We start from the raw sequence: 20,854 nt of genomic DNA, 5'->3' as shown, positions 1-20,854 counted from the left end.
CAGTGACTGATAATGGCTCTAATTTTGTTAAAGCATTTAAGAGGTACCAGCCACTTGAGGAGAGTGATTCTGAAGACGATGAAGATGAGGTGACATTTACAGACATTAATGATGCTCTACATGCAACTGATGATAATGATGGTGATCACTTTGCCCCCCCACAAGAGATGTGCATCACACACACTAAACCTCATTTCATGCACAGATGTTGGCAAGTGGCTGCTGTCAAAACCTGCAACAAAGGCTGTTTACAGGAGTGCTACTGCCAAATGTACTGCCCTATGGAACTGTCACGTTCCACACACCAAGGAAAGGGAGAGAAACAGGTGGATCCAAATACAACACTTTCTTTATTAGGGCAATCCAATTCGTCGTCATCCATGCAGGGGTCCAGATCCATGTCAGCAGTCCAATATAACAAAATAAACAAACAAGGAACAAAACAAACTCAAACTAGGAAACCGACTTGAAGAAGTGTAAGTGACATACAACAATGACTCTGTGACAAGGACTAAAACAGACAGGGTATTTATACACAGAACTAAACAATGTAATGGGAAACAGCTGCGTGCAATGATGAGTGAAAAGGGACAGCTGAGTGCAATGATGAGACAAGGATCGTGGGGAATGTAGTTCAAGAATGTGACAGACACCGTGGGGAAGGAGGACATCTAGTGGTGACCCAGGGAACACAAACCAGACACTGTGACATAACCCCCCCTCTACGGAGCGGCTACCAGACGCTCCAAGACGTGATAACCAAAACAAGAGTCCAGGCGGGAGGTGGACTGGTGGAGGATCAGGGGGAGGGATGGGGGGTCAGGTCCATGGAGGGAAATGGGGACAGGGAGTGACAGTGCATCTGGCAGCCAGAACGGAGATGACAGTTCATCGGGCGGCCAGGGCGGAGACTCTCCCTCAGGCGGCCACGGCGGAGCGGCCAGTTCATCGGGCGGCCAGGGTGGAGACTTTCCCTCGAGCGACCAGGGCAGAGCGAACAGTCCATCTGGCGGCCAGGTTGGAGACTTTCCCCCAGGCGGCCAGGGCAGAGCGAACAGTCCATCTGGCGGCCAGGGCGGAGACTTTCCCTCGGGCGGCCACGGCGGAGACCTTCCCTCGGGCGGCCACGGCGGAGACGACCCCTCGGACGGCCACGGCACTGGAACAGACACCGGCTCAGGCACTGGAACAGACCCCGGCTCAGGAACTGGAACCGACACCACCGGCTCCGGAACTGGAACCGACACCACCGGCTCAGGAACAGACACCACCGACACCACCGGCTCAGGAACTGGAACCGACACCACCGGCTCAGGAACTGGAACCGACACCACCGGCTCCGGAACTGGAACCGACACCACCGGCTCCGGAACTGGAACCGACACCACCGGCTCCGGAACTGGAACCGACACCACCGGCTCAGGAACAGACACCACCGGCTCCGGCTCCGGAACTGGAACCGACACCACCGGCTCAGGAACAGACACCAGCTCGGCGGCGGCCATCTTGTCCGAAGACACAGGCTCGGCAGACGTGACGTGAACAGTCTCGGCGGCGGCCATCTTGTCCGAAGACACTGGCTCGGCAGGTGTGACGTGAACAAGCTCGGCAGCGACCATCCTGTCGGAAGACACAGGCTCGGCAGACGTGACGTGAACAGTCTCTGTGGCGTGAACAGTCTCTGTGGTGGCCATCTTGTCCGAAGACACAGGCTCGGCAGACGTGACGTGAACAGTCTCGGCCGCGGCCATCTTGTCCGAAGACACTGGCTCGGCAGGCGTGACGTGAACAAGCTCGGCAGCGACCATCTTGTCGGAAGACACAGGCTCGGCAGACATGACGTGAACACTCTTGGCGGCGGCCATCTTGTCCGAAGACACAGGCTCAGCAGGCGTGACGTGAACAGGCTCGGCGGCGGCCCTCTTGTCCGAAGACACAGGCTCAGGAACAGTCTCTGGATCGGCAGACGTCCCGTGCTTCCTTCACGCCTGCAGTACCGCCACTGCATAAAAAAGGAAGACCACTCTCTTGGCCGTGGCAGGACTGATGGTGGGCGACTCCGAGACGATCTCAGGGATGACAGCGGGCTGCTCGGAGGGGACGGCCTCCGGGACGACAGCGGCCTGCTCGGAGGGAACAGCCTCCAGGACGACAGCGGGCTGCTCGGAGGGGACGGCCTCCGGGCCATTGGGGAGGCAGGAAGTCTTCCTCCTCCGCCTCCGGACCACCGGACTCGAGACCACCGAACCCGGGACCACCGGACTCGGGACCACCGGACTTGGGACCACCGGACTCGGGACCACCGGACTCGGGACCACCGGAACTGGGACCACCGGACTCGGGACCACCGGAACTGGGACCACCGGAACAGTCACGGAGGAGGTCTTCCTTCTCCTCCTCTGTTTCCGATGGTAACGTGCAGGTTCTGAGCTGGACGGAATCAACGGCGAAGGGTGCTTAGGGGAATTCAGCGCCATGGCCTCTTCGGTCTGGCGGGCCCATAAAGCAAGGCCCTGCAAAATGTTCATGTTGCTGGATCCATTGTATGACGGAGTCATTCTGTCACGTTCCACACACCAAGGAAAGGGAGAGAAACAGGTGGATCCAAATACAACACTTTCTTTATTAGGGCAATCCAATTCGTCGTCATCCATGCAGGGGTCAAGATCCATGTCAGCAGTCCAATATAACAAAATAAACAAACAAGGAACAAAACAAACTCAAACTAGGAAACCGACTTGAAGAAGTGTAAGTGACATACAACAATGACTCCGTGACAAGGACTAAAACAGACAGGGTATTTATACACAGAACTAAACAATGTAATGGGAAACAGCTGCGTGCAATGATGAGTGAAAAGGGACAGCTGAGTGCAATGATGAGACAAGGATCGTGGGGAATGTAGTTCAAGAATGTGACAGACACCGTGGGGAAGGAGGACATCTAGTGGTGACCCAGGGAACACAAACCAGACACTGTGACAGGAACAAGACTAGTCGATCAACTTTGGCTACTGAAACAGTTGATGAGTTACTGTCAAAAAAGCTGATTGTACCTTGTACAACACGATGGAATTCCTTCTATGATGCCCTGGCTCGAATCTGTGAAATATCCATGGTAGACCTTAACACCATCTCCTCCAAATTAGGACTGACAGCGATAACAGAAAGGGAACACCAGTTTTTAAAGGAGTACTGTACTGCGATGAAGTCCCTTACAGTTGCCTTAGATATACTTCAGGGAGAAGACAACTGTTTTCATGGTACACTCCTACCAACGATGGAGACATTAATGCTGAAGACAGAAACCCTTAAAAGTGGCCTGCAAATACTGAGGGACCTTCCTGACGCCATAGTCACAGTAAGAACCTGAATTGAATATTTTATTATTTATTAAGTGAACATTGCTGTAGTACTCATAATAATAAATACTACTACTAATTATAATAATTATAATAATAATAATAACACTGATTTGTGTGGATACATTCATTTAATGTGATTATTCGTATCATTTCAGGCTATCAAAACCAGATTTGCTGATGTCCTGGGAAATGAAGAGGCTATGCTTGCTGCTGTAACTCTTCCAAAATTCAAACTTCGCTGGCTGCGGTCACAGGAGTTAAATGATAAGGCTAAGGCAAGTTTGCTGGCAGAGTGCCGGAAAATTGTCCTCGAAGAACCACAGCCAGGTACCAGCACATCTTCACATCACACAGATTCAGCCAAAGATAATGATTTATTTTCCTTTGAGGAGGATGAGGAGGGACTAAGCTATTAAATAGCAGTCCCAAACTAGTTTTTGTTAATACAATCTTGGTATGAGCCACCACAGTCATATAAAAATATACAAAATAACCAGTAAGTGGCATTTTGTTATGGAAACAAACAACAGTTAGGCTACCATGGTGAAACACAATACTTAGAAGAACTGGTAAAGAAACATGGAAACTGCTCCTGATAGAATAGCAACACACATGACGTACCAATAACGTAATTTATTGGTATTTTACTTTTATTTCTTAACTTACTAATTTACGACGTTGCATGCTCATATGTCTTTTGCACTTTAGTGAAGTGATACAGCGCGCTCCGCCGCATTTGCGCGTGCAATTGAAGAGTGCGTGCTACTGCAGTATAGCGGCTGAGAGGACAGGGAAGTCCGTTTTTCTGAGGTGAGAGACTTTGCGCTGCTTGACTGTTGTCGCGCTGCTGCTGGCGCGTCACGCATGGCGATCACGTCACAGATAGGCAGACTGAATCGAGTATCATTAAAAGTGCAAAGAAAAAACATCCATATAAAGTCTAACGTGCTGAAATCCAATGCGCAATTTCCTAGTATCGATACAATCGATTCATTACCTTTTAAAACGATGTTAGATCGATATATGTCGTCCGGAAGGCCAACTTGCCGAGCACAGATCGATGCATATGGATCGTAGGAATATAAATCGCTACATCGATGTAGTTGATGAATCGTTACACCCCTACAAATAACTGTTTTTTTTTTTGTTTTTTTTAAATGTGTAAGTGGCCACTGGAGACCTCTAGAGGTAATTAATTCACAGTCAGGTCATTCACGTGACTGGGTTTGAGGCTGTGAGCCCAGGATCCTCTAGCCTGGGAAAACCCAGACAACTTCCGGCAAATTTAGATATGCTCTGCAAGTAGTCTGGCAAAGAGCTCATTCAAGCCCATTTCTAATCCGTCGAAATCGCGGCACCAATTAGAAACGTTGGGGCGGGCTTTACACAATGACGATTGCTCTGATTGGTTTTAGGTCTATCCAATTGCGCCCAGAGGCATTTGAGCGACGTCCTTTGGTGAAGCGCACCAACTTTTAAATGCATTATTATATTCAAATTGCAAACACATGAGGACAGTCTCCATGATAGACCCACTGGCAAATGAACGAGCTACTACATTTCTCTCCGAAACGGTAGGAAATTAAATTAGATTTAATAGAGGATTTGAACTGTGACAAGATGATTGACAGGGCAGTTTACGTGACAGGATGCACGCGACAGATCCGTCCGATAAAGATGACGAAGTAGTCCCAAGTCCCGATAAAGATGTCCCAAAGCTTGCCTACTTTTTTTGCTACACATTCAAAAGTAAATACCTTTTCTTCACAAAAAGAGTACATACTTTTATGGCGTAGTGTAACTTAGGCGAATTGGGACGGAGCATATGGCTTTACACGATGACGATCGCTCTGATTGGTTTTAGGTCTATCCAATTGCGCCCAGAGGCATTTGAGTGACGTCCGTTGGTGACGCCCCTTTGGAAATGAGTTATTAATGAAGCTTTGCCAGACCATAACTCAGTTACTACTGAGAATGGTCTGGTTCTCTTACGAGAGGTTCTCTCGTATTGCGTAAGTTAGCTTACGCTACGGGTAAAGTCATCTTTTCTCGAGATATGAAGACAAAAAATGATCCTTAATTTTTATTCATTGTCAACGCAGTGCAGCAGCTAGCAGACCTAGAGCAGGCTATCTAGCGCGCTCATTGGCTGCTCCGCGGCAACTGCAGCAGCCTACCAGTGAGCCTGGCGTGACGTCGCGCCCTCACGCGTCACAGCCCGCCAGAATGGGAGTGGCTTAGCATATAAAAGGAAGGCTCGGAGGCTGATACCCTGATTTTCGTCTCTTCAGCGAAGCTCTCCGCATCGCTGCACTCTGAGAGAAGCCGCCGCCGTCGAAACCAGCGCCTGCAAGCCTAGGAAAGCGTCTGAGGAAGCCGGCCGTCTTCGGACCTCACCGCTCCACCTCCTCTTCGACCCAGGAATCTGGCCGGGCTCGCGCCAGTGTGGACGACGAGCTTCTCCGCCTCCTCACTAGGGCTGTCGAGCACTTAGGCCTCGAATGGTCACCACCGAAGGCGCCCGCGCCTAACAGGCTCGACGGGTGTTTTCTGCCTAGCCGCCGCCAAGCGCCTGCCTCTAGGTCAGCACCCTTCCTGCCCGAGCTCCACGCTGAGCTTTCCAAATCCTGGAACGCTCCTTTCTCCGCGAGACTCCACTCCTCAGTCTCCTCGACTCCTCAACAGTCCAGCTTCTATGGTGCCTGTTCGGCAGAGCGAAAGTCGACCTCTTTGCGTCAGACGACAACGCCCACTGCCCGATATTCTTCTCGAAGAGCGAGGACGCGCTGGCCCAAGCCTGGCCCAGCCTCCCGCTGTACGCTTTTCCCCCGATCTCGCTGTTACCCCAGGTGATCGGGAGGATCAGAGAAACGCGCCACTCAGTGCTCCTCATAGCCCCGCACTGGGAGAACCAGACATGGTTCCCGGAATTAATGCGGTTGGCAGACTCAGCCCCATGGCCGATCCCGGTGAGGAGAGACCTTCTCTCTCAAGCCCGCGGTTCGATCTGGCATCCCCATCCAGAGCGCTGGTCTCTGCATGCGTGGAGAATCAACGGATACTCGTTGATTTGCCAAAAGGGGTCGTGAACACGATCACGCAGTCTCTACGCGTCAAAATGGTCTGTGTTTAACAAGTGGTGCACGGGGAAAAATTTAAACCCACAAGCGTGTGGGATTTCGTGGGTTTTGTGCTTCCTTCAGGAGCTGCTGGACGCGGGCAGGTCCCCCTCCACGCTCAAAGTCTATGTTGCGGCTATTGCAGCGTTCGCCGACTCGGCGCGCGGCCGCGCATTAGGAAGGAATGAATTCATCATCCGCTTCCTTAAAGGAGCCAGGAGGATGAATCCCCCGCGGCCCCCCTCGGTTCCGATCTGGGATTTGTCTTTGGTCCTAGAGGCCCTGAAAGCTTATCCCTTCGAACCTTTGGACACTGTGGATCTGAAGTACCTCACTTTCAAAACCGTTTTTCTGATAGCTCTGTCTTCAGTTAAACGCGTGGGTGACTTACACGCGTTATCAGTTAACGCGGCGTGTCTTGAGTTCGGACCTAATGACTCAATAGTCATTCTCAAACCGAGACATGGTTACGTCCCCAAGGTGATGGGCACTCCTTTCAGAGCGCAGGTCATTTCCCTCTCAGCCCTACCGGCATCCGGCAGCGAGGTTGATAGTAACCTCCTCTACCCTGTCAGGGCTCTGAGGAATTACGTCACGCGCTCCGCCGCTTTCAGGCGCTCGGAGCAGCTTTTCGTTTCGTTTGGAGGGCGCACCAAGGGTCTCGCCGCCTCGAAACACAGTCTGTCCAGATGGATAGTGGACGCTATAGCGGCAGCTTATGCGTCCAGAAACCTGCAGTGCCCCTTGGGCATCCGGGCTCATTCCACCAGAGGCATGGCCTCATCGTGGGCTTGGTCCAGCGGGATTTCCATTCATGACATTTGTACAGCGGCAGGCTGGGCCTCCCCCTCTACATTTGTTAGGTTTTATAACCTGGAAGTCCCCGCCCTGCAGGCTAAACTTCTATCAGTCTGAGTCGTGTGTATGTCCTGCCCACACTTTTGTGCGCGGGCTACTTACTCGGTTTAGCTCTCCTTGTTGAGCTGCACTAGAAAGGGTTATGTCAGTATAGACCGGCCGAGCCGCTCTACACCCCCTAATGTGTGCTTATGAACATGTGCTGGCCCACTAATAAACTGTCGGCCACCTGTTTCCCACTTATCAGTGTTCCCCGGGTTTCCCCTGGGACTCATGTAGTGGATGCTGGGCGCGCACGGCGTTGACAAGGGGTTCCCGTAGCGTAAGCTAACTTACGCAATACGAGAGAACCTCTCGTAAGAGAACGTAATCGGTTACTAACGTAACCTCGGTTCTCTCTAGAAGAGGGAACGAGTATTGCGTAACCCGCCGTGCTCGCGCCACGAGCTCTTGTCGCTTCAGTCGACGAAAACCAGGGTATCAGCCTCCGAGCCTTCCTTTTATACGCTAAGCCACTCCCATTCTGGCGGGCTGTGACGCGTGAGGGCGCGACGTCACGCCAGGCTCACTGGTAGGCTGCTGCAGTTGCCGCGGAGCAGCCAATGAGCACGCTAGATAGCCTGCTCTAGGTCTGCTAGCTGCTGCACTGCGTTGACAATGAATAAAAATTAAGGATAATTTTTTGGCTTCATATCTCGAGAAAAGATGACTTTACCCGTAGCGTAAGCTAACTTACGCAATACTCGTTCCCTCTTCTAGAGAGAACCGAGGTTACGTTAGTAACCGATTACGTTTTAACCAGGCTAAGGAACCTCTATAGCCGATCAACAGTTTGCTCTCACCTGATTTCTCTTGTCTCAGAAGCTCGGGGACATAATAAGTTAACTCAGGTTGTGGAATCCTGGTAGCCTGGAAATCCAGACCTAAATCTGAAAGATTAATGGTCTGGCATCAACTAATGAAAATCGGCCAGCTCGAGGGGCGGCACCAAGCATGCAATTCGAAAATCTCACTGCATGCAATTGGATAACATATGACCAATCACAACAAGCCCCATACGCTTAGCTACCAGCGGAGCTAACTGGTAGATTTAGACTCTTACCGTATCCGGTCGGCAAAACAGCAAAAACTTCCTTCTTGCAAAGGAAGGTTTCGAGTGCCGTCTTCTGTTCCACTTTTAGATTAAAAAGCCAAGTCTAACTCGTTAATTGTAGCGGCCAAAGCCGTTTCAAACAACTGGTGTTCATCCATTGCCATCTTGCAATGTTTACTAATGACTTTGATGTCAGGGTAGAATCCTGGTGCTGTTCACTCTGCAACATTAAAGCCTTTCATTCTCTTATACATTGAGCCAAATAATACACACCTCACTCCACTCACCAAGGGTGCAAACTTTAGACTTGCTGCTTTCCTGAATTAGCCGCAAGCTTGATGGTCTCTGAACTAAAACAGCACACAAATGTGTGGACATAAGACAAAGCAACTTCACAAAAACATTGTGAAAACGGAATTACATAACTTAATGTTGCAGAGTGAACAGCACCAGGATTCTAAGTCAAAGTCATTAGTAAACATTGCAAGATGGCAATGGATGAACACCAGTTGTTTGAAACGGCTTTGGCCGCTACAATGAACGAGTTAGACTTGGCATTTTATCTAAAAGAGGAACAGAAGACGGCGCTCGAAACCTTCCTTTGCAAGAAGGAAATTTTTGCTGTTTTGCCGACCGGATACGGTAAGAGTCTAAATCTACCAGTTAGCTCCGCTGATAGCTAAGCGAATGGGGCTTGTTGTGATTGGTCTCATGTTATCCAATTGCGTGCAGTGAGATTTTCAAATGCATGCTTGATGCCGCCCCTCGAGCTGGCCGATTTTCATTAGTCGATGCCAGACCCTTAATCTTTCAGATTTAGGTCTGGATTTCCAGGCTACCAGGATTCCACAACCTGAGTTAACTTACATATGTCCCCGAGCTTCTGAGACAAGAGAAATCAGGTGAGAGGAAACTGTTGATCGGCTATAGAGGTTCCTGGGCTCACAGCCTGAAACCCAGAGCAGACACAGTGTGGCTGATTTCTTTGCTGTTTTCATTCTTCTTCAAAGCTGATGAAGAACTTCACAGATCATTTAGGCTAGGCTACTTTATTTATATAGCACATTTTGTACACTATGGTAATTCCATGTGCTTTACACAGAAAGGAATTAAAATAATCACAAAATAAAATCAAGGAAAATTAAGACAGTTATGAAAGGAATTAACAGAGATATAAAGATGATACAGTTATAAAATAAATTAAAAGAGTAAAAAGATTATACATAGTCCTTGACTTTCACATTAAACTCACTACTCTACCACAGACTCGAACATCATCACCAGGTCCTCAACATTATTTCATCTCTCAATTTCCCAATTAACATTTCAGAGAAATTCACGTTTGTCTCTTACCCGATTCTCAGTGCCATTTGAGTTCAGTTTAGAATCAAAAGATTCAGTTTAAATGCAAAAATAAAATACAGTGTATTCAGTCGGACGTACAGTGGTACAGTACTCATTCAGTAAATGCACAGCTAAACAGATGTGTTTTGAGTCTGGATTTGAATGTGACTACTGTAGGAGCACATCTGATCTCTTCTGGAAGGTGGTTCCAGCTGCACTGGCATAATAGCTAAAAGCGGACTCTCCATGCTTAGAGTGAACCGTTGGTATTTCTAGCTGATGTGATCCTAATGATCTGAGTGATCAGTTTATATTCATTGAGCATATCTGCAATGTATTGAGGTCATAGGCCATTGAGTGATTTAAATACCAGTATTAATACTTTAAAAATCAATCCTAAATGTAACTGGGAGCCAGTGGGAAGACCTGAGGACTGGTGTGATATGTTCATATTTTCTGGTTCTGCTCAGAATCCTGGCAGCAGCGTTCTGTATGAGCTGCAATTGTCTTATGGTCTTCTTGGGAAGGTCAGTGAGGAGTCCATTACAATAATCCACCCTGCTGGTGATGAAAGCATGAACAAGTTTCTCTAAGTCTTGTCTGGAAACAAAACATCTAATTCTTGCAATATTTTTGAGATGATAGTATGCTGATTTAGTTATTGCTTTGACATGACTACTGAAACTAAGGTCTGACTCCAGAATCACACCGAGATTCCTGACTTGAATTTTAGTTGTTTGACCCTTTGACCCAAGGTATGTGTTCACTTTGAGAACTTCATCTTTGTTTCCAAACACAATGACTTTGTTTTACTGAAGAAAGTTTTGGCACATCCAACTGTTAACTTCAACAATGGATTGGCACAGGGAGTCAATGGGGCTGTAGTTGTTAGGCGATAGGGCTAAGTAGATCTGAGTGTCATCTGCACAGCTGTGGTAAGCAATTTGGTTCTTTCTCATTATTTGGCTCAGTAGGAGCATGTACAGGTTGAACAGGAGTGGCGCAAGTATTGAGCCTTCAGGAACTCCGCATGTCATGGATGTCCATTCAGACTTATGGTCTCCTATACTCACATAACCTCTACCACCTAAGTATGACCTGAACCATTTTAGGACTATCCCAGAAAGCCCGGCCCAGTTTTCCAGCCTCTCAAGAAGTATGTTGTGATCGACAGTGTCAAATACAGCACTGAGGTCGAGTAGTACCAGAACTGATGTTTTGCCTGTATCAGTATTTAAGCGAATAATAATAGTAATAATTTGTAATAATTCGTTACATTTATTTAGCGCTTTTCTGGGTACTCAAAGCGCTTTACATGGAAGGGGGAATCTCCTCAACCAGCATCCAACTGGATGATGCGATGGCAGCCATACTGCGCCAGAATGCCCACCACACACCAGCTTATTGGTGGAGAGGAGACAGGGTAATGAAGCCAATCAGTATATGGGGATGATTAGGAGGCCATGATGGATAGAGGCCAATGGGAAAATTTGGCCAGGATGCCGGGGTTACACCCCTACTCTTTTTCGAAGGAACTCCTGGGATTTTTAATGACCACAGAGAGTTAGGACCTCGGTTTAACGTCTCATGAAAAGACGCATGAAAGCTGTGCTAGAAATCAGGGTTATACCACCAAATATTGATTTCTTATAGGAACACTCCACCGTTTTTTTAAATAGGGCTTATTCACCGTCTTTCCTAGGTGGGCAAACACATTTTTGTCTCAGTGCATGCATTGTTTTAGTTTGGCAGTGCCGCCGCTAGCTTAGCTTAGCATAATGAATGGAATCCTTTGTTGCCAGCTATGTCGTGAGTAAAAGTGGTAAAAAAAAATATTTTTTTAAATAAACAATTACTTCTTGTGGCCTGCGTATTTAAACCGAGTACAAATAGCAATGCAGATTAACACTATAGGCAATTTCCTAAGCAGATATTGACATGGGACTATATTGGGGTGAAGCACAGGCGAAGCACTGCTACTTGGGCGCAGAGATATCACGCAACACCTGAAATCCCCCAACTTCCGTCAACATACCGCCGTGAATAGTAGCTGGCTATTTTTCCTACAGTAGACATAGTGAATGGCGATCAACATGGCGGATTTTGTGAGAGATGAAGAGGGTGACTTCTCAGATAGTCAAGATCCAGAATCATACCTCTATGAACCAGAGTTTGAGAGGAGGAGCTGCGTGCTTTGGAAATAGAACGACAGGAGGAGGAGGTTGCGATCGCTCAACAGCCTGAGGACGTGAGGATGAGAGCCAACACGAACTGGTGGTGTGAGTGTGGGGGAATATGCTAATCTATGCCGACTGAAATAGTGTCTGTGCTGTGGCGAGTGGGACAAGTTACTGCCATCGATGACCAGGCTCAACGTGGGGGGATTTCAGGTGTTGCGTGATATCTCTGCGCCCAAGTAGAAGTGCTTTGCCTGTGCTTCACCTCAATATAGTCCCAAGTCAATATCTGCCTAGGAAATCACCTCGTCTTAATCTGCATTGCTATTTGTACTCGTTGTGAATATGCAGGCCACAAGAAGTACTCACGACATGCTAGCTGGCAACAAAGGATTCCATTCATTATGCTAAGCTAAGCTAGTGGCGGCGCTGCCAAACTAAAACAATGCATGCACTGAGACAAAAATGCATTTGCCCACCTATTTAAATGTAGGAAAGACGGTGAATAAGCCCTATTTAAAAAAACGGTGGAGTGTTCCTTTAACTTTCCTGAAGTTAAAACATTAGTCTTTTGTTGTTTACATTTTTATTTTAAGATTGCTAAATTATTGATAATATGCCTGTTGCTCCCCCTTTTTCCTGTCTGTTTGTTTGAATGGATGTTATTTTATTATATTGTTACGTTCCACACAGTCTCGGGTAGGGGAAGCAACATTAAAGTTGACAATAACTAAAGCATTAACAAAAACAAAAGTTTGGCTCCAAAAGTTACACCAAAAACAAAATGAATATGGTACAACAAGGTTTATTGGAGTAACAAATATAGGAAGTGTAAAATAACTTTGTAAAACAAACAAAATACCTCTAACTATATGGACCCATCTACACCTACCTCAAGGAAAGAAACAAAATAGTTCCCTGACTCCCTCTCTACTTTAGACAGGAGAAACCCATAGTATTACAAAAATAAAAATGGCACCCACTCCCTAGAACTTCCACGTTTGGTCTATTTACAATATGTACAAGAGAAACATCAGATCAACAGTTTAACAACTGGGCTCAGCAAACAAAAGCTGTCTAAATCAACAAACACTGTTTATACATGCTTTTAACAACCAAAATAAATAAAATGAGTATGTTTTGTAATAAATCACAACAGGTTAGCAACTGACAGGATATGCAAAATATGCTTTGTAATAATTCACAACAGAACAGCAGCAGCAATGAACAACAACAAACAAAGCAAACCAGCAGAAAACAAGCCTTGCTTCAGTGGAGATCAGTGAGGCTTTATACACTCTTCTTCTCCTTGAAGATCAATCCCAACCGAGCAGTCGTCAACAGAAGTGAGCACCCTCACCTGGCTTTACCTGCACAGAAGGCAGAAAAAACGACCACTACTGCTACCTAGTGGCCTGACATGACGTTCAAAAATATTAAATAAAGCAGATTACTCCTAGGACATAACATATATCTAAAGACAATAAAAAGTTGATCAGCAAAAAAGTTATTGTCGTGGAAATTTTAAACTGTATATTAAACTAACCATGTTTCTAACATCTAACCTTATAACTTTAACATCTAACAATTTGAACAGGATGTACTGTGACAAAACCAATGGAAAACTTTGACTGTGTGCGTATGTATGTATGTATGCAAAAATAACATAGTTTGGGAAATGAAACTAGACAGTCTGTTAGAATTTGTGATTAACGAATGAAGTCATTAAAACAGTTTGCTTGTGCCAGTGACAGAGGAAAAAGGTTGGGGCTTTTGAACCAATTGAACCAATCATATTGAAGGTGACATGTTAGTCTTATTTGTTTTCTCGATTCTATAAAAACTGTTGTATATGTGTTTTACGGTGGGATTTCTCAATGGAATTTGTCTGAGATCCTCCGGCCTTGCTTCTTGGGAGAGATTCCCTGAGAACTGCTCGGGAAGATCTCCTGGCCGTGATTAAAGCATTTAGAGGACATTTGCTAGAGTTTGTCTGTCATTTTTTGCTACGCAGCAAGAAAACTAGTTAGTAAGGGAAAAACAAGTTAGACTAGGTGAGATATCCAAGTGGGGACGTCGATTAGGAGACGAGACTCAGATATCAGGTACCCAAGTGGGTACATCGCCAGGAGACGAGACCCAGGTACAGAGTTGGGTGTCCATTTGGAGACACCCCAGATAGTTAAGTTTAGGGAAGCAAGCAGGTTAGTTTAGACGCAACAGGTTTATTTATTAAGTGTCGATTTGTAGACGCTAGATAGTCGGGTTTTAGGGAAAAATCCACTACATTATATAAACAATCTTATTTACTCAAACACACATATAAATAGTAATCCAGAGAAACAACTTTTTGTATTTGACTTATCTGCATGCACAGCTGATGTAATTAAAACAATAAAAGTTATTAAAGATTATCAATTGATTTAAAATGTTTCTCATATTTTAGGATGTTTATCTTGTTAAAAACAATAGAATAAACAGTGATCTCTTATATGCATTTATATATTTATTGGTATGCAAGGCATGAATGCCTGTTGTAGAAAAATAAAACTACACTTTTAAGTGAGCTTCAAATGTAAATTACAGTAGTGGTTTGGTGTTGTATGAGATTTACAGAAGTTGGGAACCGCTGTGATAGTTGGCCATTTACAAAATAATCAAGTAATCCAAAGACAAGCTTACTTTTTCACATTTTTAAACTAATGGCACCCAAATGGATTAGGGTTATGAAATGTGCTCCGCCTAAATTTCCTCAAAACATGACTGTCGTCAATTATACATATTCAGGAGATTCACCAACTCTCGCGGGATCAAGGCTGCGATTAACTAAACACAAAAGCTCCTTATCTGAGAAGATGGGTGGCTCTTAAAAGAGCCTTTGGGATAGTTAAAGTCAGGCACGCCTCACTTTGAGCTGGTGTATTTGGTGACGGCCTTTGTGCCCTCGGACACGGCGTGTTTGGCCAGCTCTCCGGGCAGCAGCAGACGCACGGCGGTTTGGATCTCTCTAGAAGTGATGGTGGAGCGCTTGTTGTAGTGCGCGAGGCGAGACGACTCACCGGCGATGCGCTCAAAGATGTCGTTGACGAAAGAGTTCATGATGCCCATCGCCTTGGAGGAGATACCGGTGTCAGGGTGAACCTGCTTCAGGACTTTGTAGACATAGATAGCATAGCTCTCCTTCCTGGACTTTCTGCGCTTCTTTCCTCCCTTACCGGTGGTCTTGGTGACGGCCTTTTTTGAGCCCTTCTTAGGCGCGGACTTTGCTGGTTCAGGCATGATGATACAAGATCATAAAACTGACAAAGTTATGTTCCCTTCAGTGCGATACAGAGGTATTTATTCACTGCCCTATGCTAATTTTCAAAGAGATACGGGAATCCTCTGATTGTCTGTTTTCATAGGCCAAACCCATAAACTCGTACTTCATTGGACAACTCAAAGCATCAAGCGGGCCAATCACAGGCGGATAAATAATAGTTCCGCCCACCACTCCCCAAGTTTCCGTTGTTTCGTTTCCCGCTCTTCAACATTTTTGAGAAAATAAGCAGTTCCCAATATTGTGCATCATCGAGTCATTTTTGAACCCCTTATAAATCCCTTGAGGGCGCTTGGTAAAAGAAAAACTGCGTGTCCTCATGAAACTATTGTTGAGATGTTTAAATGACAGAAAAAAAATATATATATATATATAGCTCATTTGACCGTTTTTGTACAATATAACGTTTACGTCTACATCTTCATTTCTGCTAACTGTGGTACTATTTTGATGTAATTGCTTTTTTTTTTTTAGCTTTGTAAACGAATATTCGTTCAATTGATTACCATGTGTAACAAAAAAAAAGGTTTTAATTCGTAGGTGTTATCTGTGAAAGAAAAAAATATGTTGATAGTCTCGATTTATTATTGCGAACCGTTGTTCAAGAGTTATTTGGTGGTCCTCCTGGATTCAGAAAATAAAGCGTTATATACGAAATTCTATGATTGCCATGGTCAAAACATTGACTCTTTATGTGGCAGAGTGTGTGGCTCTTAAAAGAGCCGTTGGGTTTGTGTAGTTTCTGCAAGTTTCAGGCGTTTATCCGCCGAAGCCGTACAGGGTGCGTCCCTGTCTCTTCAGCGCGTACACAACATCCATGGCGGTGACGGTCTTTCTCTTGGCGTGCTCGGTGTAGGTGACGGCATCGCGGATCACGTTCTCCAGGAACACCTTCAACACTCCGCGGGTCTCCTCGTAGATCAGACCGGAGATGCGCTTGACGCCGCCGCGGCGAGCCAGACGACGAATGGCGGGTTTGGTGATTCCCTGGATGTTATCGCGCAAAACTTTACGGTGACGCTTAGCGCCTCCTTTCCCGAGTCCTTTACCGCCTTTGCCTCTTCCAGACATGTTTCACTCTAGTTATTTCAGTCGATCAATGAATAACAAAAATGAATGGATGCTGTGTGCTACAAGGAAGCCTTTTACATTTGCTTACAGGACCTGACAGAAGCCAGCGCCACGCCACCACGCCACCTTACCCCCCTTGCAATGGGTTGGTTGGCAGGATGGTTGACAATCCCTGTTCTGCCCTGCAATAAAATAGAGTTGAAAATATAGGGGAATTTTACAGTTAAAGACCTTGATGTTTGTCTGTTTTTCTCACAGTGAGAGGTGCATTTCATTGTTATTATCTAGTGATTGAAGATGAAAAGTAAAATAAAAGCTTTAATATAAGCTTGAAGAAGTCATCCAAATCATTTAATATAAGGAAAAATATTGATTATTGATAAATAACTTGATTATAAATCCCTCAAAAACATAGGCTATATATATACATATATATATATATACATTGAAGTGGCAGTGGATTCTGGAATCGGACCCTTCAAAAATCATCAGTTTAACATGTGATTATTAACATCTGTGATATTTTTAAACTCAAATTACATAGATTGTGGAATATTATGGATCAACCTTTTCTCTTACCGAAATCTGGCCATGTCCCGGGATACAGACGTTTCAAAATGATGTGTTAAATATCAGCATGAACAACATATGACAAGTTGCTTTTTTTAGCATCTTAAGACAATATTCACAACTAATATTAGCAGCTTATTGTTTTTTTTTTGTTTTTTTTCACTGAAGAAAAGTAAGATTAATATACTACTTTCCGCAAAGTCTGAATGTCCAGCACCATGCATGAAGTACAGAACATTTTAACCAAGTCATATGAACCACATACTCAAAAGAGACATAATTATAATATATATAAAATAATTAATAATTATATAAAATATCTTGCCTCCTACAAGAGAATAAAGAGTATTTATCTTGTGGTGCACATTACCTGTTAAAAGGATACACTCAAATAAGTTTTAAGACAATATTGTCAGACAACATTTATTAAAAAAAAATATATTTTCAAAAGAATGTGCTGCATATGCTATCTAGTATAATAATGTTTTCTATACTATAAACTTTGAGGTGAAATAATGTATTATCAGGCATTATCACTCCATGAAAGTCCTCACCCATTAAGATTTACAGTTAAAGACCCAAGGACCAGATATGATTAATTTAGACCAGGAGTTAGAAGTGCATTCAATTTAAGAAAAGAGTCAGAATTATAATAATTTAAAGGTTTTTATTTATTTATTTTTACGGAAGATTGTTTGCAATTTCATCAGGCAGAAGTCAGCTTCAAGACTCACAAGGAGTTCGTAGGCCGCCTGTCTTACAGTTACAAAGATCACTGCAATTATACCCTTAACCAAGGTCTAAGCTACATCATTACTTCAGGTTGAAAGATAAAGGCTAAGAAATATAAGAAATATATAAACATAGTACTTTCCCCACACATAAACAGATGAATATCTCCATTGTTTGTACGGATGCCACCAGGACCCTGAGTTAGGTACGAGTGGTCTTCCAAGGTCACACGACTGTGTGTCCAGGCGCCAGCCATTCGAAGAAAACAAGTCAGTCAATCTCCAATAATGCCAGTTGTTCCTTAACCTGTTCCTTAATTTTTCAAGGTTGGATTAGGCCAGGCTCTAACGGTAAATAGGAGAATCTTCTCAAAACATCAAGATTATGTTCTTTCTCTCAAGGAGAGGACACTTTTAATCAAACTGGAAAGTAAGGCTTTAACTGAGAAATGGTGCCTTACACTATAGACTTCAATGACCCCTGTGACCATAGTTGTCAGGATACCCTAAACAAGCAGATGTATGTTTTAACACATGTTGAAGACCTTTCTCAAACACAAAACGAGTCCATATTTCATTTCTGGAAGCCGGGCTGAATGAGCAAGCACTGTTACTGCAATCATATCAAATACAGTTGCTGTATTCCTGGCATGGGCCAGACCCTTCAGTCACCTCTCAGATATTTAACACAGACTTTAGAGAATACATGAAAGAACCTTTCAGTAATCACACTGGTAACTTCTATAACAAAGTAAAATTTCATAAGCCTAGAGAAGTCCTTCAACTCATGTGATATTTAGAAGGAAAAATATTGATTAATACCTTGATTATAATCACTCATTAGATATACATTGGAGCAGCAATGGATTCTAGAATACACCCCTTCAAAGTATTCACCAATATAATGTTAAAACATACTCCGCAAACAGTAGTCATCTCCACTCCCATATGATCACAGCATACACTGTTTTCTTTAAGTGATAACATGCGCTTAAATGAACATTTTAACCGCTTTATAACCTTCAAACATTGACCTCTAACACTTCAGTTTGATACGGTTATCACGGTGTAGATGTCACATCACCAAACAGAACAAACTGATTTAAATGTCAATATTTCTCTGTATTTTTTCTCCAAATGACGTTACTGTATTCAATGCCGTGCTTTTCTTGTAATAAAAAAAAAAAAAAACCTGATTAAAATGATCGCGCACATCCTTTACCTGCTGCTGGTTATTCAGACCCGGAAGATACTGTAACCAAATCAGCTTTTATATTCTGTATTTTTAGCACTACATTGGAAATTCCCTCATTCAGTTTAAACTGAAGTGGCTCTTAAAAGAGCCTTTGTGGGTTGAAGCAGACGCGGGTTTAAGCGCGCTCTCCGCGGATGCGGCGGGCCAGCTGAATATCTTTGGGCATGATGGTGACCCTCTTGGCGTGGATGGCGCACAGATTGGTGTCCTCGAACAGACCGACCAAATAAGCCTCGCTGGACTCCTGCAGGGCCATGACAGCGGAGCTCTGGAATCGCAGGTCCGTCTTGAAGTCCTGAGCGATTTCTCTCACCAGCCGCTGGAAGGGCAGTTTGCGGATCAGCAGCTCTGTGGACTTCTGATAGCGGCGGATCTCCCGCAGAGCCACGGTCCCGGGGCGGTAGCGGTGAGGCTTCTTGACGCCGCCGGTAGCCGGAGCGCTCTTACGGGCGGCTTTAGTAGCGAGCTGCTTCCTCGGGGCTTTACCACCGGTGGATTTACGAGCGGTCTGCTTGGTTCTTGCCATTGCTGCGGTCTTTCTCTGTCCTGCTTGCGCTGAAAATGCCGCTCTGTGTTACACGCCCGCTTTTAAAGCTTTGAACCGCCACGAGCTCATGGTGTCGCAAGGATACAGGCCTTGTGATTGGCTAATACGTGACGTATGCGCATGCATGCCAGCCAATGACTGCGCGTTTCCTCTTTTCAAACAAGCGGAGGGTTTCCCGCTCGAGCTGCTTTGTTCCGTTGACTACTTTGCGCGCCTTTATACTCTCAGCGTTGTATTTATTTGTTCTGAAATGCTCGCCTTAATTCCCAGTGCTTGGGCACATCTCGAATTAGAATAAAATCACAATACAGTCTGTATAAAAGCACGGCAGCGAGACACACTAGGGTTTCCATCCATCCCGTAAATCTAAAGGGCAAAAGACCCAAAGTAACACAGACCAATTTCTGTTACTCTGAAGCTGATATGTATATCGACTGTCATTTTGGAAAATGTACTGAAATAGTTAATACATTTTCAGAGTTTGGTAGACAAATATATTTTAATATTAAGGGGAGATGGATTGGGTGGCAAAAAAACATTAGGATATCATCATGAGTTTGTAACATACATTCACAAGTACTTATAATCATCGATGTAGAGAAAACATACATTTTATAGATTTGATGGGACATTTTTCCCATAAACCAAACGAGTTTATGGTGTTTGTAAATGGGTCATTCTATGAAAATGTCCACTTTTCTGTCCCTAGCCTTTACAGAAATATTACACTTAAAAAAAACCTTTAGAGTTACAATTTCTTTACATTTTGAAATAAGACAATATGTTATTTGAACAATTACACCTTCTTGAGCCATCAATGTGGCAATATTTGATTTTTATTAATTATATAGAATTCCAAGCACCACAGAAGTGCTCGTCCCCACAGTCATGTACAGAGGGAAAATGCTTTATTTTGAGGTCAATAACAGATTTTTACACCATTTAAAATACAATAATGTATACATAACTATCAAACATATTATGTAAATAATATATTTAAAAAAAAAAGCAGAATAAATATTATAAAATTTATAATGAAAGTAGTGGTCCCCTGGAGTTGTGTCACTGGTGTTACCATTAAACAAAAATCTCTTATTTTGAAATAAAAATCACCCTGATGACATCACTTGACTTCCTTCTTCCAATTTCCTTTATATCTATGAAGAAAAGCCCATGGTAGATCCACTGTCTCTTTTCAGTTAGCAGAAATCTTCTCATTTATCTCATGATTTCATATGAAGCTTTTAGTTGAAGTCACTGGTATGACCTACATTACTGTTAGGTAATTGTAAAAAACTAGAATACAAATGGATTAAACTACTTAATTTAGTTAGTATACCATGATTGACAACATGTGGTTTGTTACCTTGCAGCAGCCATTTTGTTAAATGAATTTTTCATGAAAA

At 44.3% G+C, this 20,854-nt stretch overlaps 4 protein-coding genes across 4 annotated transcripts in view; all 4 read right to left on the bottom strand.

Annotated features, from left to right (window-relative positions):
- Nucleotides 1-1,675: 1,675 nt before the first annotated feature.
- Nucleotides 1,676-20,854, bottom strand: part of LOC309490520 (uncharacterized protein) — a 327,836-nt gene continuing 308,657 nt past the window's right edge. Inside the window, exon 2 of the mRNA XM_082159736.1 lies at nt 1,676-2,783. Within this exon, the coding sequence (XP_082015862.1) occupies nt 1,983-2,672 (690 nt within the window). The 5' untranslated portion in view covers nt 2,673-2,783 and the 3' untranslated portion in view covers nt 1,676-1,982. The remainder of the gene's footprint in view (nt 2,784-20,854) is intronic.
- Nucleotides 13,370-15,266, bottom strand: LOC309490567 (histone H2B-like). Its single transcript, XM_082159803.1, has one exon. The coding sequence runs from the start codon at nt 15,232-15,234 to the stop codon at nt 14,860-14,862; it is 375 nt and encodes a 124-aa protein (XP_082015929.1). The 5' UTR covers nt 15,235-15,266; the 3' UTR covers nt 13,370-14,859.
- Nucleotides 15,972-16,396, bottom strand: LOC309490157 (histone H4). The gene has a single exon (XM_082159175.1). It carries the CDS (start codon nt 16,343-16,345, stop codon nt 16,034-16,036), a length of 312 nt encoding a protein of 103 aa, XP_082015301.1. The 5' UTR covers nt 16,346-16,396; the 3' UTR covers nt 15,972-16,033.
- Nucleotides 18,748-19,471, bottom strand: LOC309490541 (histone H3.2). The gene has a single exon (XM_082159773.1). The coding sequence runs from the start codon at nt 19,425-19,427 to the stop codon at nt 19,017-19,019; it is 411 nt and encodes a 136-aa protein (XP_082015899.1). The 5' UTR covers nt 19,428-19,471; the 3' UTR covers nt 18,748-19,016.

This window comes from Leuciscus leuciscus (assembly GCF_965113295.1).
Source record: "Leuciscus leuciscus genome assembly, chromosome: 25".
Lineage (NCBI taxonomy): Eukaryota > Metazoa > Chordata > Actinopteri > Cypriniformes > Leuciscidae > Leuciscus > Leuciscus leuciscus.
The sequence above is the reverse complement of the archived record's forward strand: the minus strand, read 5'-3'. Positions and strand labels throughout refer to the sequence as shown.